Source organism: Thalia democratica, chromosome 3 (genome assembly GCF_965202585.1).
Source record: "Thalia democratica chromosome 3, ktThaDemo2.hap1.1, whole genome shotgun sequence".
In the NCBI taxonomy this organism is placed as follows: domain Eukaryota; kingdom Metazoa; phylum Chordata; class Thaliacea; order Salpida; family Salpidae; genus Thalia; species Thalia democratica.
In genome coordinates this window covers 46,544,535-46,570,641 of record NC_139167.1, presented here as the reverse complement: position 1 = coordinate 46,570,641, position 26,107 = coordinate 46,544,535, and the positions used below count along the sequence as shown (strand labels likewise).

General features: G+C 25.4%; 1 protein-coding gene across 1 annotated transcript; it reads left to right on the top strand.

The window, feature by feature from the left end:
* Positions 1-6,901: 6,901 nt before the first annotated feature.
* LOC145831431 (uncharacterized) lies at positions 6,902-25,646 on the top strand. The gene is made up of 16 exons (XM_082938688.1): positions 6,902-7,022; positions 14,141-14,270; positions 14,852-15,003; positions 15,085-15,177; positions 15,835-16,002; positions 17,229-17,360; positions 17,503-17,642; positions 17,897-18,124; positions 18,268-18,365; positions 18,512-18,769; positions 18,920-19,095; positions 20,589-20,822; positions 20,979-21,579; positions 21,655-21,728; positions 23,433-23,710; positions 23,772-25,646. The coding sequence occupies exons 1-16, from the start codon at positions 7,002-7,004 to the stop codon at positions 25,432-25,434; spliced, it is 4,446 nt and encodes a 1,481-aa protein (XP_082794814.1). The 5' UTR covers positions 6,902-7,001; the 3' UTR covers positions 25,435-25,646.
* Positions 25,647-26,107: the final 461 nt, after the last annotated feature.

Genomic DNA, 26,107 nt, shown 5'->3' with positions numbered 1-26,107 from the left:
AGTATAAAAGCTCTGCGTGCATTTTATTTTTTTTGTTTTGTTATTAATTGTTTTTATTTTGATATTCGTTATTTGTTTTCAGAGCTAAATAATACACTTTATTACTACCTGTAAAGGTCAGTATCTTTATTACAATAGAATATGGTGTCATTTTAACTTCTAATGATATTTTAAGATTATCATAAAAAGGGTCACATTCTAACTGTTTCAGAATTAAAATAAGCTAACATAAAAAAAACATTTTTTTTAATATTAAAAAACTAGTTTAACTTAAAATCAAACATCCACTTGGAATATTTTATAAGACCTTGGAAATAAACCACTTTAAGCTTTTTAATTTTTCAACAGTTTTACTTCAAAACTAAGTTGAATTTTAACATGTACTAGAAAATTTTTTATACATTTTGCAAGTAAATCCTTTTTAGATTATAAATTTTCAAAATAGTTTACACAACAAAGTTATTTTTTGTAATATTGTTGTTTATGCTTTGATGATAATATATATTTATTTTAAACTAATATGCTATTACATAAATATATTTTTAAGACGTCTAATTTAATGATTTTCTTAAATAATCTAAAAAAAAATGATCAAATACGTTTTTTTAGAATGATATTTGTTATAAAAGATCGAATGTCTGTTTCCATGCATTGTTATGCAATTTATAAAAATGTACCTAAACTAGTAATAACATTGTGTTTGAACAAATTAGCGGGCGAATCTTTCGAAGAAAAATGCTAGCGGACTGAACTATATATAATAAAAATAATTTTAAAACACTCTATTTTATAAAATTAGGAGCCTATTATTATTATTTTATCACATAGTTTTCTTTAATATTTTAAAAGAATTTTTCACCTGAAAAAAATATCTCATGTTGCAGACTGTTGGTTTTGACATGCTCGTTACAACTTTGGTTTACTTTAAAAATTATCTTTTCTTCCCTAAATTAAATCTATATTACAAAACTTTATTGGTTTTTACTTTACTATATTTTTAAAATTATAATGCTTTGTCCTATACAAGACGTTAAACAGTATTTAAATGGTGTACGACAAGATAGCCGAAAGGTTTTTTTTGGACACCAGATCCCAATTATAATTAATGTTAATATCTTTTACGATTTGGCCCCAAATCAAAATGTAGTATATTACACTACCATTTGCCTTGGCCATTTCCTAGATAAAAATTTGATAAAAGGAAAAAAATTATTAATAAGTATGTGAATTACAACAAATTTAATTAATTTATTTTATTTTAATTAAATTTGATGTAAAACACATTCTTTTTTTTTTTTTTTTTTCCTTTTATCAATTTTCTATCTAGGAAATGGCCAAGGCAAATGATAGTGTAATATACTACATTTTGATTTGGGGTCAAATCGTAAAAGATATTAACATTAATTATAAGATAAACATTTAAGAGTTTGAATAACATGCTAACTAAGGGAAAAAGAAAATAAAATATAAAAAAAAATATTTATTTTTGGTTTTAATACCATATGATGAAAAAAAACAAAAAAAAACCTTTATTTTAGGAGGGACCCCATGAAATAATTCAAACCCCAAACCAAATATTTTTTTTAAATTAAAGACAAAGGTGCGTTCTCTAAAATAAAATAAAAAATTTTTAGATAGCTTTTAAGATAAGGAAAATAATTGACATTAAAGTTTTATGTTTTTTGAAAAATTAATAAATTTACCTATAAAATTAACTTTATGCTCGTTATACATATTCACTTATAAATTTTATTAACAATACAATGTTTCACTCGCTTGAAACAAGTCAAACGAGATCTTCAGTTGATTAAAATCTTATTAAAATGAAACCTATTTTATACTTTAAATATGACAATCAAAATTTTCAACTTAAATACAAGGACAATGATCAATTGTAAATTTTAAATTAATGAACAATCGCTTGAAACTAGTGTAACGAGATATTCAGTTGAATAAAATCTTATTGAAATAGAATCTATTTGAATTACAAATTGAAATATTAATAAATTAAAAAGAGTTTAATTTTTTAAACGATGTTAATATAAAATTGTTAAACTTTTGATGTAGTAAAAAAAATTGCTATTTTCTAATGAATCGTGTAAAAATTTCATAAGTTTTGTTTAATTTTTAAAAACATATCATATCTAATATTTGTACGTCAACTAAAAAAAACTATTACTTTTTTTAGTTTAGAAAAAAAGCATAAACGAAATATTGAACAAAAGAAAAACATATTCTACTTTTTTCCATGAAAAGTGTGACTAAATAATCATATAGCTACCGATAAAAAACAAATTTCATTTTATAGCTATCAAAAATATTAACTAGATAAAAAAATTTAAACAAATTCTTAATGCTTATAATCTAGTTTGAAACAAAAAAATAAATATTTTTCAACATCATTATTTAACTTTATTACAGTTAACCTTGATTAAAACTAAATAACAGAAATAAATTTGTAAATTTAACCTTGTACTTAAATAACAGTATAGATAGTTAAGTTATAACTACAACGATAATTTAAAAACAAACTATTGAAAAATGTTTCATAACCAGTTAAAGATATTATTTAACTATTAATTTAAAATTTTATTAACAATACAATGTTTCACTCGCTTGAATTAAGTCAAACGAGATCATCAGTTGAATAAAGTCTTATTCAAATAGAATTCAAATAAAAGTAGTAAAGATTCTATTTGAATAAGATTTTATTCAACTGAAATCTCGTTTGACTTATTTCAAGCCAGTGAAACATTGTATTGTTAATAAAGTTTATAATTGATCATTCTCCTTATATTTTAGTTGAGAAATTTGATTGTTATCTTTAAAGTATAAAGTACACAAAATATATTGTTTATTGATTTGATATACACAAGAAAGCAAAACTATAGTTATTTTCTATTTAAAACTTTCTCTAAAAATTTAAATAAAAGATCTATACTACTTTACTTTAAAACAACATGATAAAAAAAACTTATTACAAAATTTAAACAAAGTTCCTATAGAAACTTTCTAGAGATTTCTTTGTCTTCTCTCTGGGCGGAAAATAATGCTATTCTTAATAAGGGATTGTCTATACAAAAAAGTTCGTGATAATACTTTTACTTTAATTCTATAACTTTTTACTAATAAATGTTTTTTTTTAAGTTAGAGAAAAGTTGCTTGCTTTGGTACTATGTTACCAAAAAAAATTTTTTTTTTAAACATGCATACAGTTTTCAATATCAAATATATTGTTCTAAGTGTTAACTATATACTTATAAACCTGCAAAAATGTAAGTTGAGTTTTACTATGCATGAAGGTAGTATGTTAACATAAAATAATTTTATTTATAAGAATTTTTTTTTTAATTATTGAAAGTGGATAAAATTACTGTTGTTCTAGTAAGATCAATTTTGATAAACTTTTTAACATTTTCTTATAAAAACAGTTTACGATTTAATTTGTTTTTATATACATACTGGCTTTAAAATATTTTTAAAGTCTATGCTGGTAGTATGTTAACAAAATAAACTATTTTAATAACAAACGAAAAATTCACTAAATTTTAAAACTTTTGGTTATCGGAATGAACTTTGTTGTGTTCGAATATTATTTGCAGCTAGATATAACTATAAAACGATAATTAAGAAAACGATTATAACTAAATTATACAAAAAAAAATTAAAAAAGTATGTTCAAAAAAAATTCATGCTTACATAAACTAATGATTTTAGTTAGCAGGTTATTTTTTGCAATGTGTGTTTCTTTGGACAATTTTTGCGAACAACTTTAAACTATCTTAATTCTTGCTTATTCTTACGTTGTACATCTTCTAAAGTTTTAAAAACTTAAATTACAAATTAATTTGTTTTTTAGGCTTATTTAGTTTTTCTATTTAGTTATGAAATATTTAAACTCGTGTAACTTATTTGTTTTACTTCTAGAAAATGCAGTTTATTTTTAAAAATATATTGTAAATCTTTATATCTTTTCTATCTTAAAACACCATGTCACCATTTCTTTAGACCAGGGTTTCTCAAAGTGGGCTATGACAGATACTCAGCGGGCCATGAGCAGCAAAGGAGCCAAAGGTTGGCCATGAGGTAACTATTTGAAACTTACACTAGATACTCTTGGGTTATAGATGAAGAGCAATAAAAGGTCTCAGGTGTTTTCAATAGTAGTTTTAAAACTTAAACTAAATATTCAGTAGTGGTTGATGAAGAGAAAAAAAAATCATTGGTGCTTTTAATGGTAGTTTTTATTTGTGTTCAAGAAACTTATTATCAATTATTGCTTGTATTTTTTGATAAACGGAACTAATTTTAAGTACTTTTTTGCAATATATTAAAAAACATACAGCAAAAGAACTTTTAAACTATATACATTATTCTATAATCTGTCGCTAACCGGGGTGTTCTACTTATACAATGTTATGGGCCTGGTTTATAACGCAACGTGCGCTTTAACTTGTATAATGGATTTCCTCTGAATAACGAGTAAACTATAATTGATTTAAATAAACTAATATGACTTACTTACTTTTTACTAAAGGTCTAATAAATTAGTTACTTATACTAATTTAAACGTAGTTCGAGTCTGTGATAATGATTATATTCAAAATGAGATTGCGAAACAAAAATGTGATCAAAATATTATATAACATAAAGCCAATGAATCGAGTTATTAGGTCTATTAAAAGACTAAATAACATGAACTTAAGAAACTGAAACTAAGTGTTTGTTTAAACTCATAAAGTGTTCTAAAAGCGAATTAAACTCGATAAACAAGATTGAAACCATTAACAACTTTATGCAGCGAAAAGCCGCCATGACTTAAGTTGGCTGCTACGCAGCCGAAACTAGAAGCCGATTTTACGCGCTTTTTTTTAATTTATACTCCGCTTGAGAGAAAAGAAGAAAACAAATAAGAGACAATTACCGCGTGAGCGGCACATTTTCTCTTCATACTTTAAGAACTTGTGCTTTGTTTTCCGAAAAAAACATTAATTTTTATTCATTAACACTTGTAAGAATGCTTAAAACTCCCTATATAGAAAAATGAACAAAAAAACGACCGCTGATTTTTATCTCCTTTGTTTAAAAAGTATTACTTTACTTTGAAAATTCTGTAAAACGGTTTAAAATACATAAAATTAATAAAAGTATGATACAATTTTACAAAATGACAGAAAAATGTAGGAAGTTTAAAAAAATTCTTTACTGCTGGAACTCGCTCCACCCTTGTACACCTCCACGTCATTTGACCGGTTTATGCTGATCCGTCTGTCGGCCTCATGTCACTCTCTGATCGGTCTGTTGGCGCTACGGTATCCTCTGATCCGACTTCTGGCCTCACCTAAGCGGTCTGTTGGCGCTACGGCATTCTCTGATCCGTCTCCTGGCCTCACCTAAGCGGTCTGTTGGCGCTACGGCATCCTCTGATCCGTCTCCAGGCCTCACCTAAGCGGTCTGTTGGCGCTACAAAAATCCGTCTCTTGGCCTCACCTTAGCGGTCTGTTGGCGTTAAGGAATCCTCTGATCCGTCTCCTGGCCCCACCTTAGCGGTCTGTTGGCGCTACGGAATCCTCTAATCCGTCTCCTCGTACATAGAGCTCGGTCTCCTCGTACCTCTCCTTGCCGATTCGTTGCTGCTTTTCGTTTCTCGAAAGTTTCTCGAGCCGTTGGGGCGAAAGTGCACTTAGAATGTACGTAACACTATTTGAATTCAATTTAAAAACAAGTTAAAACATAAAAAAGTTAAATTTACGAAGTTATATGCTATTAGTTAGCAACAACATTTTAATAGTTGATCAGTCTATTTATTTTTTAACTTTAAAGTCTGGTATGTTTTAAAGTAGTTAAGTAGCTTGAGAGAAAAGAAGAAAATAAATGAGAGACAATTACCGCGTGAGCGGCACAAATCTATATAAAGTCGTTTTTTTTCATTATAACTTAAATATACTCTAAAACCTTAAACAGTAATAGAGTATATTTAACTTTAAATAAAAAAAAGACTTTATATAGATAAAACTTATAACAGTATTATTTTAAATAATCGATAACTAAAAAAAAAATAACGATAAAAGTTTAATTAACTATATTGAAGAAATATATTTTTATAATTTATTTTTAAAAAAATACGAATCAAAGAAAATTCTCGGAAAATTGAAATGACATCAAGTAATATCTTTTTTCATTGCTGAAATTACACTATCCTTCTTAAGTATAGTCTTTAGCTTTCCGATGTAAATATTATCTAAAACTATATTAGATGGTATTTGTTGCTTTGGAACGTATAATTGGAGATTGGTGACTTTGGAATCGTTGAATTGTGAAAGTTTTAATTTATTCAGTTTGTACTTTGTATAAGTTTTACGTTTATGTTTATTTAATCACTGTAATTTGTTTTTTCTTTTTAGTGTCTTTCAGTTTAAGTGGCCTAGGTTTTAATGCCTAGGTCCTTTGTTGGACAATAAACTTGATAATAATAATAATAATAAAAGAACAGAAAAAAAAAAGTCTTTAATTAATTAATTATATTAACTTATGTTAATTAATTTATCTAAAAATCTAAAATATATTTTGAAATGACACTATTGTTAAAGTTTTATATAGGCCTAACAAAACTAGTTAGTTGTTATATTAAGTTCACAGCGATATGTAGCATAGATAAACAAAAACACTAAAAGAATACAAAAAAGTTTAAAAGTCACTAAGTTGAAATGACATTACTATACACATTTGAAGAGAAAACTAAGTTGCCAGCAGTTAAAATAACATTCCATAATATAAGCACGAGAGCAGGGCGCCCTGCTTATGTAATTATTTCCAAAATAAATTTGAAAACTATCGAAAATAAATCTGAAAAATATCTGTATAATGAACCAAAGCATGGGCACACAAAGTTTAAGATAACCTAATATTTGGATATACATTTTCTTGACATTACATTCAGATTTTATTTGTTTTATAATTTCTCATTGTGATTGATTTATGTTTCTCAAGCTGTTATTCTTATGTGTTTGATAGAAACAAAGGTAATTTTACATTTGTTTATTAATAAAAAGTAGTATAAATAATGTAAGAAAGAAGTAAAAATGTAAATACTGGAAAAAATTTTGAAAAAACGAGTGGCAACCCTGTAGTCACCTAAGATGAAAATTAAACTTATTTATTATAAACTAATAAAACTTAAATATTTGATTGCCTTTATTTTAAGATATAAAGCGATTATAGTTTATATTATAATAAATACAATAATTTATGTAGAATTTGATATCGCAAAATAAATGGATTAAATATTTTAGTTTTTAATAAATAAATTAATTCTTACTTGTACTCAAATAGTAAGTGGAATAAAAGAAATACAACCGAAAACATTAACTTGGCTACCTCAAGAGAGTTACGAACTACTCGACAAGGGTCAAAATAATTAGTAATTATATAGCTTGTTTAAAACAAAGTATCTTTTTAGATCCAACACATAAGGCTTAAAACATTGATTATTAGCCTTAAATTATGGTTAAAATATCATTGAATATAATAAAATTTCACTTTGATATTTGTGCAACATCAACTTAGCTAGGTAATTACCAAAGATTTTTTTTAAAGTCTGACTAAAATTGCAAAATTTTCCTAATAAAATAAAAGGTTAAAACCAAAAGCTTTTGAGTAATTATATATACATTAATAAAAAAAAATTTGAGTTAATAATTAAAATAAGTAAGTTTTAAAGCCTTCTAATGGTAAAATTAAATAAACAATCTTTTACAAAGTCAGAGTAAAATAGTAAAAGTTTCCTAGAAACATGTTGAACTATTACCCTATTTGAAAAAGTAGTTGTTGTATGTAATTTTTTTAGTATCGATGATCTGTCACTGTGGCAAGGACACTTCCGTCCTTGATATATACAAAAAAGTCTATTTTGCAAAATATTTAAATCAGACTGTTTTTTGTTTAAGTAAGTTATTAAGATGTTTATAATTAAGCACTTAGTTTAGTATTTTATGTACAAGTTTATGTACATGGTTTACCTTTATATATAATTTTTTCAGAGTTATTTACATTTAAAGATTATTTGCAACGAGGTAAGCGGTGAGAAAAAAGTATACCTGGTTCAGTGTAAAAGTTTTTATCACTTAATTTACATTAAAGGGTTGTCAAAAAACCTGGAATCTTGGAAAAACCTGGTATTTGATAATCTAGGTCAAAAAAACCTGTATTTTGAGAAATTTTGATTTAACACTAAAACTCTATTGTATACATAATTTTTTTTTTGTCATCATAAAAAAATTATTTTTTATTAAAAAACACATTGAAAGAAGCCTTAAGATAACTTTTCACTGTCATAATACTATTTAACCAGTTTTTTACCTTAAACTTAATTTCAAACTAAAAATAGACCTTAATATGTGTAATCTAAAAAACCTGGAAGATATTTTGAAAACCTGGAGAAAATTTGCCAAAAATATTTGGCAGCCCTGTTGTTCTACATTATTTATTTTTACATTCCAATAACTTATTATTACTTATCTCTTGCTGAAGTACACATTGTGAACACAGAAGCTACTCAATAGGAAGTTTGTAGCTAAGAATTACTAGTCTAAATAAAAAAGAAACCTGACATAAAGCTTTTATTTGGTTAAAATGTGTACTGAATAAGAAGTGCGTAAATGTCAAAATATTGATACTCAAAATTTGATTTAACTGAAAGTCTGTATTTAAAGTGCATACCTAGGAGGAGGTAAAAGTGAGGCTAAATTCGGTCAAAATCTTGAAAATTCAGGCTAAGGTTACAAAAGTTTGCTTGGCAACCTTGTAAAAATATTTATTCAACACCAAAGCTTCTCTAGTACGCTTTATAGATAAGTTTAACAAAAACCAAAAGTGTGTAAACGAGGCTTATTTATATTGTTGAAATAATCTACTTAATTAAAGATTCAAAATAATCTACTGAAAATTTCATAATAATATTGGTTATGATTTTTCAATTAGTGTGTACATTTTGGAATTCCAGATCTAAACCAATAAAATGTTCTAAGATTATTTTGAATTTAAATTAAGTGATTAGGATAGTCTTATGAAATGTTTAGTTCTTGATATTATTTTGTACAGGTTTAATTTTAAGCTACAAGTTGATTTTACAGTTTTTTTAATATCCTAACTAGTTTTTGAGATATAGTCTGTCAAAGCCAAAGAGCACAATAGGTTCCTTCCTCATAATGGAGGAGAAAACTAAAACAGCAAATACATAAAAATAACTAAAAACTTACCTCTTTTACATTTTTTAATACATATACCTCAAGTTTTAAGGAAGAGTTCATTTAAATAATTAATAAAAATCTTTTTTAGGGAATTTATAGTGTTTAACTGAAAATTAAAAAAAAACTAAAAAAAGATTTTTTTGTTTTTGTTACCAAATTTTTGTTTTTAAAGTATGTTATAACATAAACAAATAATACATATGCATTGTTATACTAAAGCTTTTAAAGGCCTATAATACCTTATCTTATTTGTTGATACCATATATTACTGTTTTTCCCTTGGTTTTATTCTGTTTGTAGCAATTAAAAAATAAACATTTTATAACAAAAAAACAAAAAAATAATTTTTTTTTTATTTTTTATACAAAGGTTTTAAATTCCTTGCAACAGAATTTTCTAAATATTACAAGGAACATTTCCTAAAAATTTGAAGGTAATTATCTCAAAAAATGTAGAAGATAGATTTTAAGTGAGATAGTCTACTTTTGCAGTTTTAGTTTGTGCCTCCCATAAAGAACCTATTGTTGCCTCCGACTATGACTGGCTTGAGTTCAAAAATTATTTTGAATTTTTTAAATCTGTAAAAAGCATCTTGTAGCTTAGTAAAAACTATACAAAATGAGATCAAATTGTAAAAAAAGTGATTTTCCTCCCCCTATGCCCTTAACTTAATTACTATATATATTTTTATTGTAAAGTTTTATTTGTTAACAATGTTTACTTTCTATAATTAGTTTCTGATTTCAATTTAAAAAATAATTAAGTATTTGTTTATTTAAAACTTGCTTTAGTATCTTTCTCTAGAGTTTAAATTGTATAAAAAAATTACTTGTAGATTTAAGGATTTAAATTTTTTTAAAGGTAGTTGTTGTTTTTTAATTTTATGTTATCTTTAATCAAAAACTTAGGTTCTGTTGATTACTTTTTCATAAATTTTATTAGTAATATCAAGACACTGTAAATTAAAAAAAAAATTGTTAACTCATAGTTTAATAATAATATTTATAATTTTTTTTGTTTTTAAAAGAATAAAATATTTCATTTGTATTAAACCAACATAAAGGCTTTTAAACAACCATCTTAGAAGAATTTAGTACAGGTTCCAACATAATAAAATAAATTGCAATACCTAAGTTACTCTCAAGTAATATATATCTTTTGAACAGCAATTTTTTTTAACCAAATATTAACTTACTGATAAAAATTATCAAAAAATAGATGTGCTTTCAAAAACCTAAAGGAATTTAGAAAACCTGGAAGAAATTTGGAAAACCTGGATAAAAATTTGAAAAAACGAATGGAAACCCTGTTTAAGATATCTTTTCAATGTCGTTTTTTATTTAACACAGTTTTTAAGCATAAACTTAATTTTAAACTGAAAATTAGACCTTCAAACGTGTAATTTTAAAAACCTGGAAGAAATTTTGAAAATCCGGAGAAAATTTGCCAAAAATATTTGGCAACCTTGTTGTTCTGTATTATTTATTTTTAAAACATGCAGTTATCTTTGAACTCAAAAAAATTAAACACTATAATATGAGAGATAAATATGTAGTTTATGTTTCTACATTCCCTAATGATGTTATCATGAGTGGCCACTATAGTAACTTTATTAAGTTAGATAATATTTTGAAAATTATCATCCAAAATAGCAGGGTTGCTAAATGGTCAGGAAAAGTCAGGAAATAGGAAAAGTCAGGAATTTTAACAAAATTTAAGAAAAAGTTAGATATTGGCAGTTCAAATTTACAAAATTCCTTATTTTCCAAAGCATTCAAATGGTGAAAATGATTTAAAAATTCTTATGTCAGACTAAAATTGTAAAATTTTCATAAAAGTTTACAAAATTACTTAATTTCCAATGCCTTCATCTAGTATAAATTAATAAAATATCCTTTATAAAACTGCAAAATTTTTCTATTAACACAAAGCTTTTCAAAACTATACAAGTTTCATTCTCAAGTGATAAATGTTAATGAAATTTGAAAAATTTTTTGGTTTGTAGACAGCTTAAAAAATAACTTTAAATTATGACGTATGATTTTTTAATTCATTCTCGCCATATTGAAGGCTTTGGAAAATAAGGAAAAATAAGGAAAGCTTTGGATAGTGTTAGATTATGTATTTTAGAATAAGTTTAAGTTTAGAGTTTGATTTAGAAAAGTCAAGAAAATTTTAGTAAAAAGTCAGGAAGTTTTTCTCAGCTTGATCTGTGGCAACCCTGCATGAGGGGGATCCACCATCTTTTTTTTTACAAAAATTTGTGTTAAACTAGGGGTGGGCAATGTACTGCCCGCGGGCTGGATCCGGCCCTCAGAGTGAAAATGACCGGCCCGCAAAGGTCAATATTACAAAATTTTTATATCAAAACTTTGTATCATAATTTTACAAAAAAAACTGGAAGAATTTGACTTTAGAAAACATATTTAAAATTTGAATTTTAATTTATGTATAGTGATAAAAACACCATTTTGTTTTGTTCAAAATCATTGGTAATATCTTTATTTATATTGAATTAAATATCATTATTAAATATGAAATGAAATATTATTAATATAAAAGTCCAGCACAAGGATGCCAAAAATAGATGACTCCAAAAATTTAATAAAAAGTTGAAAGTTTTAACTTAAAATTTCACACTCAAAATTTAGTAATTTTTAGTAATCAAATTTTTATATTTATAAAGTTAGTATTAATTTGATCATGGATTATATAAACATAGAAATCTAAATACTTAAAATGTCATATTTGACAACTTTTTGTGAAAAAAAAAAGAATTAAAAATAGTGATCTACTGGATCTATAAAGTTATCATCCTGCCAGACCCATTTTTTTTTCTAGAGATCCAACCGGATCTTATTTAAAAACTAGTACCTGGTTGGATCCGGATAATTTTTCAAGTTAAGATCTGGATCTAAAAAGGCATTATCTGGTAGATCCCTTATTTAAAATGCTCCGGCCCGCAAAGGACTGAAATTTTAGGATTCTGGCCCACAGATCAAAAGTCTTGACCACCCTTATTTTAAACCTTATAAAAAATATGTACTATAAGATCATTTTACAAAATTACAAAATGAAAGAATATTTATTAACTTTTGAGATATTGTCATTTGTGTGACTGTTTCTGATACAAACATATGAATGTTCATTACCAATATCTTGGAATTTTCAATATTCACTAAAAATCTATATTCTCCTTTATTTTTGATCAATTGACCTCAACATTCAAAAAATGTTCATGGCATTATAAAAAAATCCTATTTTAAGAATTCCAAAAAATAGAGAAGTTTAAGAATATTATGAACAAAATATGAAAAATTATAATTTTTTTTAAAAGTTTTTAAATAAAAAAAATTTTTACTCAAAGTTAGTAAATATCCCACAGTTAGAATTTTTATAGTTAAAAAAATAAAAATGAGAAAGTTACAGAACAATATCATAAAAACTAGAGAAAAATAGTTTTTAACTAAATAGTCTTGTTTTGCCTTTTTATGTTGGTCCTTTCATAAGGAGCCTATTAAATCTTCTGACTTTGTACCCTTGTATCTCAAAAACTAGTTTTATTGTTACAAAACGGTAAAAAGCATTTGCTAGCTTAGTTAGAGATCTTTAAAATAAGACCAACATGTACAAAAAGTGCCTACCTCCCTACTCCATCATAATTTTAATGTCAGTTATTGTTATTTTTATGAATAATTATGCTAACAAAAGAAATACCTAAATAAGAGAAATGAACTAGTTACTTAGTGTCCACATTACCCTATGTGATATTTTTAGTTCATTTTTAATGTGTTTTTTTTTAATCTTGTAACATTTACTTAGTTCTTTTTATTTATTCTTTGTAATGTCTATTTTTGTATTGTATATATGTTTTTACCATGACTAAAACCATTAAAAAAATAAATTCCCCATAAAATCTTGATATTTACATTTTTCATATCTTAGTATAAAAAGATAATATTTAGTTTGGTACAGACTTATTTTCATTTTGTTATGCTTTATAATTATTGTAAATAATGTATACTACACCACTTAACAATAACTCAAGTTAACAAGATACTAGTATTAGTACTCACCTATGTTTAATTTAATTTAATTTTTATCAACGAAGTATTAATGGCTAGTCATGTTTTATTTTTATTTTTACTTCTTTTTTGTTTTTAAGTTCATAGCTCTGTATTTTTGTTTTACAGCTTTTTTTGGTCTGATAAACTGCTTTGCGTAATGCAAGTTAAACAAAAAATTAGTGTATATTTCAGTAGTTCTTTAAATAAAAGTAGCTTTAAAGCACTTGACAAGTTAAGTAAAAATTTTCTCATTCCATATAAATAAATTTGTAGTTAATATTTTGTGATCTATTTAGTTAGACTAAACTTAGTTAAAATGTAAGAAACCAGAGATTTAAGAGGAGTCAAGTCAAAGGCAGAAATTTAATATTAATAAACCTAAACTATATTTATTAATTTAATTAGTTACTTAATAACCCTTGTTAAAAAATAAACTTTTATAAATTGGTTGTCTAATGAATCTAACTTATTCAAAACACATTACTATAAATCCACGTTTATTACACACAAGAGACATAACTAATCAATATACAAAATTGTGTTAAAAAGAGAAAAGGGATAAATGAAACAATAAGTACTGTCGCCAAAGCGCCCACACAAAGTGATTACATTTATCTTGATTTTGTATGTTGTTATTATAAAATACAAGAGAGGCAAAGAAAAGCAAGCCAACTATTGAAGAGTTTAAAAGTAATTAAATCCTTTTGAAACCAATAAGTCAGGGCTTAGAAAAGTATTATCTTTTCACAAAAAATTAATATTTTTACTAAAATTTTACTTAATAAAAAATTATTTAATTGTAAATTGATGATTTGTATTTTACAGATGTCAAATAAGATAAGGAAAAAACCACCTGTAAAAAAGTCTTCTAAAAAAAGAGAGGAGGAAGAAAGTAAACTAAAAAAACTTGAAAGAAGTGTTTCGGCATTCCATATTCCAATTAAATCAAAATCAGGTAAAAAAAAATAAAGTTTTAATTTTATTTATTAAATACAATCAGTAAGAGTATTCATGTATAAACTTGTTTTTTTAAGTTGCTAATATATTTAGTCTCTTCAATGACAGGTAAAATTGTTTAGTCAGTGGTATTTTTATTACTGTAACCAGTATATTTAGTTTTAATTATTTATATTTTTTAGCCCTCTGTTATATAGCTGAATTTTCAAGTTCTTCTTTTTAATTACTTTACTGACTAAAGTTTTGTTTTTCTATGTAGTACAAACAGCTTAGAACTGTATGTTAAATAATAATATTTATTAATAGATTAATTATTATTTTTTAATTTGAAGTTAAAGTTGAAGTTTTTAAAATGTATTATTTGGATATATGCACTAAAAGCTTTTATTTAAAAAAGTCAATAACTAAATTTAAACTCTAAGATATTAGTTATATTTGATAATTACAAGTTTAAGTTCCACTACATAAAGTAATTCTTCTTTCTTTATTAAAAAAAGATAAAATGGCATATAAATAGTTGTGATAGTTTAAATTTATTATGTTAAAATGCTTACACATTTATATATTCTTTATTTTTAGGAAAACTTTTTAGAGAAGTTAATTTAAATTCCAATGACTATTTACAAGAATTAAGTCCTTTGATTAAAGGCTCCTTCTATTTTCAAGAATCTTATAAAAAAACTATAATAGATGATGTACACTTTATTAATAATGAAGAATTGAAAAATGAGGTTTGGTTTTGTTTAAAATTAATATTTTAATTATTTTGAATGTTATTTTATAGAATAGTTTTAATTTAATAAATGTTTTAGTACAACAAGAAAAAAGAAATTATGCTTGAAGATGGAAAAAAAGTTGATAACATTCTTTATGTTTTCGCATATGCTACAGACACTAAAGGAAAAGTAAGTAGCATAAAAACTATAGTAGTTTAAGTCAACATATATTTGTAGTCACCAAACTCTGGTTCTTCTAATCAAACCTTATACAATTTTATGTTTATCAGTTTACTTTTATTTCAAACAAGAGTAAAATGAAAAAGTAAAGTTCAAGCTAGAAATTTTTAGGTATTGTTTTTAAGTTTTATTTATTTTCAGGAGTGTATTAGTTTTTTGTACATAACAGAAATTCAAAAGAGTTAGGTTTAAATATTTTTAAGTAAAGTGATATCAGACCTATTGTCGTTTGAACAAAAAATGGTATCTATTTATGTTCTTATTGATTTTTAGCAAAAGAAAACAAATAAAAGTAGTTTAAAGAAAATATTACCTATCTGTGAGAAGTAGTATGAATAAAAAATTGTAATTGTAAACCTTTTATCAGGGATAAGGTAATAAGTGTTAGGTCCTAAACATCAAAAACTTATTTGATGTCATAAAATATTTGCCTACAAAATTTTTTTCAAAGATCTCTTTATATATATTTTGTTTTATACAATTTAATTTTGACTAACTTATCACTAATGCATTTTAAACTTTGTTTGTGTTATAAATATTTTTGATTTTACTTTAAGATTGTTATAATCAATAAAAAGTTTATAGTAATTCTAAATAATTTTCTAGATGGAAAAAATATGCACTGAAGGACTGTCTTGTGATAATTCTCTTTTTTATCCAGAGCTAGGAAAGCCAGGTCAAGGAGTTTGTGTTTCAAAGCATGCAGACTTATTGAAACCGGACTTTCATAATAGTATGACAACTGGATATGTTGTGATGTTTCAGTTGTTAAAAGTAATTTATTCTATTCAAATCAATTTATATATGCATAATGATTTAGTCATGTTTATCAGAATAAACACAACTTTTGATAAGTACAAAAAGTGGTTTCTTTTTTTGATTTTACAAAAATGAGTTAATATGATAAAATTAAGTATAAAATTGAAGTAACGCATCCTATTTGTAAACAATCATTGTGGCAGAAAAAAATTAAAGCTACTATTTTTAAATAACTAAAACAAAAAAGTAAATTTTATTTTTTAATAATAATAAAATAGATTATTTTAATAAATAATAATAAGTTAAATAATTGAAGTAAATTATTAATTAAATCTCAAACTAATATGCTGCTTTATCTAGCAAGGTTAATACGCACCAGGCTAACTCAGTTTTTTTAAATTAGGCAAAATTTCCGTTTTGTCTGTTCAAGTGTTTAAAAGTTTTTGAATTTTATAAAACAAATTGCTAGTTTACTATTTTAGTAATGTTTGAAAGATCGGAATTTTTTACCACTGAAACATGGTAATAAATAGAATATTTAATTTGGACTTTTATTATTATTATTGTTTGAAAACTAATTTGAAATATGTTTTTGAGTAGACCTTTAAGTTGTGAACTTTTTTTAAGCATTTTGTTTTTGTAGACAAAATCTGAAGTACAAATGCTTGAAAGTTTCTGAATTTCTAAAATAAATTTGTAAATATTTAATTTTTTGATTTTTAGTAAATACTAAAAACTTGCTTACCAATAATGGACTTTAAAATGATTTACTCATGTTTTTTTTCAAAAAGGTGAGTTTAATTATTAAAGTTTCATAAAGTGAGTGTATTTGTGTTGATGTAGTTAAAGTTGTTTTATAATTGAGAGCAAGTGAGCTAGCATTCAAGTTTTAATGATTATTTATTTAATAATATTTTCTAAGGGCTAATTCTAAATAATTATATTGAAAATGAAAAAGTAAAGATCTTCTTAAAAATTCTACAATTAGTAGGATACACAGTTACAACTAATATAATAGGCTATTTTTGTCGTTTCATCTAATTATAAGACCTAATTGAAGATTGTCACTCTAAAATTGTAAAGTACGGCCCACTTCGGGAAATCCTGATTTATAACAACAAACATAAATTTAATAGTATATTAATATGTGTAATATTGAAAAAATTAATTTAATCTAATGTAAACTTCATTTTGTATAGGAGATAGTTTATTTTTTTAATATTTTAAAATAATGTTTATAGGGAAAGTCGAGAGTACACAATCAGTTCTTTTCAAAAGACTCTGCTCCTGAGCCAGACCCTTCTTATGATTGTTATGTTTTCAGAAATAAAAACGGGAAAAACATACGGCAAAATGTTTTCTTTGAAAATTCGGTATTTAATTTTTTATGGAGTTAATAGAAAAAGTTATACTAGACATAGTTCTTAATCTGATAAAAAAAAATTCTTAATGAAGTATTTAAAATTCGAGAATATTTAAATTTCAATGAACTAACTACATTATATTAATATCTAGCTTTACGTGTATGACTATGATGATGTTAAGATGCTTAAACGGCCTAGACAGTTACTGCCTTACGTCAAGTTTCGAATCTCTAAAGCAGATACTATACCAGTATCTTTAACTTTACATAAAGATAGCAAGGATTCTAAGAGGTTTAAAATTATGATTTTTGTAACGTAAACATACCAATTTTTGGTATGTAATCTAATTTTATAGCTAATAAGAAACAGTGCTTTATCCAACTATGAAAAATAATCTTTGAAATAATTTATTATCCTTACATATTTAAAATACTTATAAGTTTTTAGAAAGTGTTGTTATATTGTTATACTTTATTTTTTAGTTAACTATAATCATTTATCTTTCTCCGGTATTTATATAAACTAACTTTTATTAAAAAAATTAGCCGAAAAGTAATGACTACTAAAACCCAAGAAACACTATCTAAAAAGAATTTTAAAAGTACTTTCTGCACTCCCACTGCATCAAATAGCATCCCTATGACTGAAACACAAGATTTAAAGAACAAAGAGTTTGATCAGTATTGGAAATGTTGTTTAAAGTTCCAAAATAACGAGAGAGCAGATATTGAGTTTTTGACAATTGCTTGTGATGGTTTGCTATGCCCAACTATGTTAGTTAATACGTGTGTTTATGTTTCAAAAATAGATTTCAATTACACATCTAATTATGTTATTCTTTGTAGCACTTTGAAATAGCTATTGTTTAATGAAAGTCTTTTTATAAAATTAAATGAAAATCAAACTTTATATATAGTGATTTTGAATTGCAAGTTAATGAAATTATTGAAACTAATTTGCTGAAAACCCTTATTCCGTCTAAGAACCTTGTTATGACATGTGGAAATCAAAATGGTTAGTATTAATTGAATTGTTTTAAGTTTTGTTGGTAGCAAGCGATAAATTAAGTTATAAATATTTTTAGTCTTATCACTAAAATTTTAAGTACAAATTTAGCTAATGTTTCACTGTTTACCACAATTCAAGTTTTTTGATTACAGTTATGCTGGAGGGAAAATGCTTTAATTTATCCATTGTTCACAGCTGTAGTTCTAAACCAGAAAATGTATTTTTTGATTTTGCGCAGTACTTAGTTTGCAAAAATAGTGCTGCTGTGGTTCGCTTTTCAGCAGGAGGTCTTTTGTACTTGCTGCCTCAGTGTTCGTTTTCTGAATCAATAGGTTTGAAGTACTCAAAATCTACACCTGATCATAACTTCATGTTTGCAATTGTTGTCACTCCAACTCTTAATTTAAAAGGTAGTATAAAAAAATTCAAACTTCATCTTTTTTAAATAAATTTTTTTTAAACACTTATTTAATCTCACTTTACAAAATTTAAATTACGTAGAATGTATTGAGTAAGCATACAATTGATCAAGCTAGACTAGAAAAAAGTTTTATTTTCAGATTACTTTCTTGATAACAAAGAAAGAGAATTTTACAAGAATGATCATGATGTGATTAGTACTTGGAAAGAAATTGGATTATTACCTGAATTAATTACTGAAAAGTGTCATATTGAAGATAATGAAAATAAAAACATATCAATTTTAAATTGGGATTGGAAACTCTTAGATATAAAAGTAAGTTTCTGTAAATTTCTTATTATTACTTTTAGTGTGTTATTATTTTTAACTTTAAAATAGTGATCACGATAGTTTTATTAAAAACAACTTAAAATATCTTAATATAAAAATAGCTTTTGTTTTTGATATAAGTAAGGTATCGCTAGCTTATAGCTAATACCATTTTTAAATTTAAAATGAATTAGATTTGTTGCATTAGATATAAGTTGACTTCTAACTCAAATTTAAGCTTTGTTATTTAGGTTAATATTTAAGTTTACTAATTAAACAATTCCTCTAAAACTAGACACAAAGTGCTTCCAATAAAAAATTAATTTATGAACTTTTCCTATTAATAAAAATGTTAAAAAGTTGTTTTTAACGCTTACGAGCAAACTTAAGTTTGCACAAAAAATGTATTTTATTGATTTGATGCTTTGAAATTAAGTATCAATTCAACTTCTTGGCTCAATTTTTTTTGAAAATATTTAGTATTTAATAAGCTGCAGTTTTAAAGATTTTGTAATGACCAGATCTTTAGTAACAACAGTTTCCATGTCATAAAAAATTTTCATTATCTTTTTTAGACGTTCGATCTTTACGATAGAAAGTTAAAATTTTTTTTTAAATTACCTAACTTCAAATTTGAATTTATCACTTATTCTTTTAACTCGTACGATGATTTTTTCTGCTTTAACTAATGTACCTTAGTCTTAGAAAAAGAACATACACTGTGATGTGGTTTATATTTGAGGATAATTATTTTTAAAGCGTGTCAATTTAGCTGTTAAAAACAAAGGGCATATTCTACTAAAGTAACAGTTTTCTATATTATTTTGATTAAAATTATATTGAGTAATTAAAAGTATTTTTTCCATTTAATAAAGTAACTAATTTTGAAATTCTGACTTTTGTTTTAATAGTAGATCAAAATATATATTCTATGTTTTGTATTACACTGTTGACTAGACTATTTGATAGGGCATATAACTAAACAAAACAATGATATTTGTTTTGAAAGTTTTCTTTTTTTTTTCTTAATGTTTTTTGTCTTACGTAGCATAATAGTAGTTATAACCAAATTAATATGATAGAAATTCAGTAATAAAAAAAAAAAGAAATAATCTTTTTTTCTCAAAAACGTAAATATTGTTCAAACTTTGCAATATAAATTTAGGTTTAGATGAACCCAAGAAACTTTTTTACGAAAGGTTTGCATCTATAATTAAAAATGTTTAACAAGCTTTTAAAAGCTATTTAATTAACAATCTATTTTCAAAATTAATAAAAAAATTCATTTACTTTTATTATTAATACTATTAAGAATTTGTATTTTTATTAAACAAAGGAGCTAAAAGATTTGTATTTTACAGCAAAACAAAGTGGCCATAATTATATTTGCTGTACATAAACTTTTAGAAACTTTGTACAATATTCAAAAAACTAACATCGTTGTTAAGTTTTAGAATTCAGTGTTCTCATCTGCTGTTTCAATATTATAATTTTTTTAGGATGAATTTTCAAATTGTACTGAATCCAACACTTTTAGAGAGTTTGAAGGAAATCCAGTTGACGATAACATTCATTTTTATGAAAAGTATGTCGGCCCACTTGTTACAGGTAGAGATGACTATGAAAATTATTTAGCCCAGTTCTACAGTAACCAAGTTGAAGAAAACTGTCAAGATCTAAAAGCACATACTTCAATGAATTTGTCTTTTCAAGATGGTTCCGACTTTAATATGGTATTTTTTTAGTATATTTTTTCATTTGAATGTGATTAGTCGTATGTTTTGATTAAAGTTAGGAACTAAAATTAATGTTAAAAGATTATAACTTAATACTTCATTTTGAAATTAATTGCAGTTTTTACTATAAAATCAACAAAAAACATGTTTCAGACACAATTTCCAGTTAACAAGCAAATTGTTGATTCTATTGAATCAAGAGGTTTAAGTTATAACGAAAAATCAGAACAGACTTATGTTCCGAATTTAAACACTCGTCTAACAGAAAATAAGAGCAATTCAGTTTATATTAAAAACGATTTGAAACATCAAAAAGTTGAAGAAAAAGTTTTAAATGAGCCTGTTCTAAGCAAGTATTCTCATGCTGTTGGTGATAGTTTGACGTCCAAAATACCTCTAGAAATTAATGAAAACAGTATTAATAATGACAATAAACCGTTTAATACGGCAAATGATTTTCTTTCTAATAAAAAAACTACCGAACAACGAAAAAAAGAAAAAAAGTTAACTACACATGAACAACTACTGCCTAGTTGCAATATGTTTAAATCATCTGTTTCACTTGAAACATTTCACGAAGACGTCCTTAAAACCAGCAAACCTAATGCATCGACAATTAAAAGTAGTAAAGTTCGAAGAGAGTATAGAAATGAAAAAAGGACATTAAATGAACAGGCTCATTTTAATAAACATAATGGTGATAGTAAGCGTAGAAAACTTGATAATGAATATGATTCTATTGAAAAAAGTAATGGTTAGTTTTTTTAAGGCTCATTTTAAACAAAAATAAAAAGCTTAACTGTTGATTTAAATGTTAGCTTTATTTCAGATTATTCAGTCCCTAGTCCTCTGAATATGGTTAGCGCAGAAAAGCGAAATCATATAATGGAGTTGTTAAACAAGGTACTTAATTAATATTGTAATAATTTTATTGTTTTCTTTTAATTTAAAACTATTTTGATTGTAATTCAAATAATATTTACTTAAAATTAAGATACAAAAACAAGTTTTTCCAGTTTTTATAAACAATCGTCTAACGCCCCCTGGCGGTCATTTAAAAGCAAGAAAATATACATTTTGGTTACAACAAAACTTTACATATTACTTTGATATTTGTAATGAATAGTTTTACTAGTTTGTTTATAATTGTAATTTATAAAGTTATGTTCTATAATAAGCAACTTGAAAAAATTGTAACCAACAGTGATGAGTATTTCTAAAATTTACAAAGTATTTTATTTTTCTAAAAAAAAAAAATTACAGAAGTTAAATTAAGAAATTATTTTACTTAATACGATATGGACTGTATGTCCTGTAAAAGAAATAGTACATTAAAGGTATTTGTAAACTCTAATATACATTATAAAGATAAAGTAAATAATTCCTACAAATATCGAAGCAAAATTTGATGATTGATTTACCAGACTCGCAAACTAGTATTCAGTTTAAGATTGTCAAAACTTTTACTGTTGAATTACAATTTAAAATGATATTTTTTATTTGTTTAACATCTTTAATATAAGAGGACAACTTTTTTATTAATTGATCGGATTTACCGAGTTAACAATAGGTTTTTTATATCTTGAAAAATAAATTTTTAGTGTAAAAATATGTTTTTGTTGCTGCTTGGTACAATTTTATTCAAGTCTCCAGTTTTTAGGAATTGTTTATTCACTAGTTTAAATTTTTTTTGCCTATGTTGGTTTTTAGTGATTTATACTGATGATTTTCACCCCGAAAAACAAAGGACTTTTAATATAGGTAAGGAAAGCACGAAAAACTCATAACTTTAACTAGGTATTAAAATTATTAATGTAATATCAATGCTGAGACTTAAAAACAATATCATACTAAGGACTTCAGTAGAAGTTGATAAAAAGATGACACAGGTTTCAATAGAACAAAATTAATAAATAGTGAAGAATAACTCAGAATTGCCACTTTACCTGGAATCCTGGAAAATCTGGAATTTTGAAAAAAAAAACCTTGAAAAACCTGGAATTTTGAACAAAAATCATTAAAAAAACCTGGAATTTTAACAATTTACACATGTTCAGTATTAAAATTTCGATTTTAATCAAAAAAACCTATCATATAAATAGAAAATTTTGTCATCATCAAAAATTTTTTTTATTAAAAAGCATATTTAAAGTAGCTTTACAGTATCTTATCAATGTTTTTTATACTGTTTAACACAGTTTCTTACCTTAAACTTAGTTTTAAATTAAAAATAGACCCAAAAATTTGTAGTTTTGAAAACCTGGAAGAAATTTGGAAAACCTAAAAAAAATTTGAAAAATGAGTGGCAACCCTGATAACTCCTAGAAGAAATTAAGAAAACCTGGAAAAATTTTCAACCTTTTTTTGTCATCAAAAAATATCAAAGTGTTTTTATTATAAACAGTGTTATAGTTACGTAAAACAAATAATTTTAACAACAATTTGCATAGTACTCACTTTATCCAATTGTAATTGAATAAATATGTCAAAATTTGTTTAGTTGAATAAAGCAAGTATTGTGCAAAATATTGTTGTTACAGTATGTTCCTTAGGATCTTTATTAGCAAACTATTCATAAGTAGTTTTTGAATGCTTATAATTTATTAGATTGTACAACCATCAAAATCAAAAAGTTCTCTAACTGAAGTACCGAAGACAAGTATCAATGTTTTAAACAAAGCTAAATGTACTAAGCCAGCTTCGAAACTTTCTATGACAAAAACTAAAAAAGGCACTGAAGAGGATAATAGTGTTACTAAAACTTCTTCATCCAATTATAAAAATGTACTACCAAATATTAAGCAAACTTCCAAAAATTCTACTTCATTTCGCGATCTTGGTCTGCAAACTAAACACACTTCACCTGAATTAACTCAAAGTATTGTGTAAGTTAACATTTTAATTGTTTTATTTTTATTATAACTTTAGATAAAACCTTTTTAACAGAGACAAAGTGTTGAACTTGCCAGCAGTGGAAGAATTGATAGATTCATTTAAAAATTCTGCAGAGTCTTCTAAAATAAATAAAGGAAAAAACCTTGATAAAGTTGAACCAGTAACAAAAGTAAAGTTATCAGACGACTCTAATATAGCTACAGATGAAGATGAGCTAAAAAGCCTTCCATTTGTAAAACAATCAGTGGAAGAAGAACTTCCATTTGTAAAACAGACCGAAGAAAATTCTTTTGATTTACCAATTACTCAAAAAAGATTACAAAATTCTGACTTAATTAACTCTTGCTCCACCAAAATACCAGTAAAACATACCGCAGTTTTTACTCCAGTAACACCTAAAGATCCGATCAATTTTAATCTTTTAAAAGAAATAGTCCAAACACCAAACCAAGATACATCACCACCATCTTCTCCAATTCGTTTTAGTAATGAAGATTTCGGAGTATCTGAGTTCAAAATGTCTGAAGATAACCCCAACCAAGTTCAAAACTATAATGATAGTGGAAATGATATATACTCACCAAGCAAACCAACTGCTTCACCACGCAAACCAACTGCTTCACCAAGCAAACCAACCGCTAATAATGCTGATAGTAACGTGATTGTTATTGCTGAATCAGATGACGATTCAGATTGTTGTATTATTAGTGCAGAGCAGACTGCAAATTTACCTTTGCCCAGGCCGGGAATTGATTTTGGTGACTCACCAAGTTCTTCACCTACAATAATCTCACAAAATGTGAAAGAAAGTAAAATGATGTACGATGAGAAGTCTTCATATTTTACTTCAACGCCACAAAGATTTAGAGATATTAAAGAGGGAAATATCAACTTTTCTAAAAGTTTTGTTGAAGACAGTGAAAAGCTACCTTTTGTAAATAACAATGCTTCAGCAACAATACATAGAGAAAGTTTGTCTCCAGTAAAAGAATTTTTAAAATCTCCGAATGAGCGTTTAGAAAGTATAAATCACTCCATTTCCAGAAACATTAGTTATGATAATAGAACTTCGAGCTCTGATGAGTCTAGAATGAGTAATGATCCTATGTTTGCTGACAATTTTGCACCAATGTCATTAAGCCCAACTGCTTCAGACAGAACTCGAATAGACTTAAGGTGTGAAGATCGTTTTCGCCAACATCCTAATTCTGCAAGAAATCATCGTCATAATATGTCTCCGAGAAGTTCATGTTATGATAACGGTCTTTTTTCAAACAGAAGCTACGGTAATTTTCATCACAAACAATCTAGAAACATGTCTCCAACCTATAGAAGAAGTAGATCGCCTCCTCGCTGGGACATAGATAAACGCTTGCGTATGAATATACATCCTTTACAATCAGAATTCGAACACTCTAAAAATAGAAACATAAGTAGGTTAAGTAGAAGTTACAAAAGCCCTATAAGAGATTCTGATTACAATAGCTTCAATAAACGATCATTACCCAGACGTCATCCGACAAATGGCGAGTATAACAGAAATAATATACTTAGACCTGCTCCTTCCAGAACAGAAAGTTTTGTCGGTATGCCTCCAAATCGTATGAATGTTCGTCCAGAATCTAGATCTCATGGTCAAGCACCTTCAAGAAATGACGAGAGACCACCACTTTTACCAGTACCAAAAAGACCGTATGAGCACAATAGATATTAAATTTATATCATTTTATCTAGTTATAAACATAAGAAATCCATTTTTATTAAACACTTCACATTTGTAAAGAAAGAGCAGTGTTTTTTTCAATCTATTAGTAACTTGTGTCTTATAAAGTTAAAATAAGAAAATCTTAAGTCCTTTTTACTTCACTAACAATAGTAACTAGTTAATTTATAATAAATAACATATCTTGAAGATTTGTGTGTTAAATAGCATTTTCTTATATAGTAAGTAGTGATTTCTTTTGTTTATAGAATTGAATAAACTTAAATTGTATATGTATAAATATAAATTACATAGTCTACAGTTTTTTTCTCACAGTTAAGAAAAAATACTTTTTGAAATTCTCTAAGTTCATCTGCTTTTAATTTACATAGTTAGATACTTGTGTTTTTTATGTTTTTTTACAAAATTTTCTTTTAATTTTTTTTTATTTTGATTTTTTTTTTAACTTCAAATTTATTTATTGTTGTATAATTATTTTTATATAGGTTATTACTTTTTAGCTTAAGTTAGATTAGAAAATAATTGTTGTTGGGCTTAAAATAATACAAAAAAAGGATATTTATATACAAATTTTAAATATTCAATAGTCTATAAGTTAGAAAATATTTTAGTAGAAAGAACAACGTTTTTTAGAAAATTTTGTTAGTTTAAACCAAAATTTCCC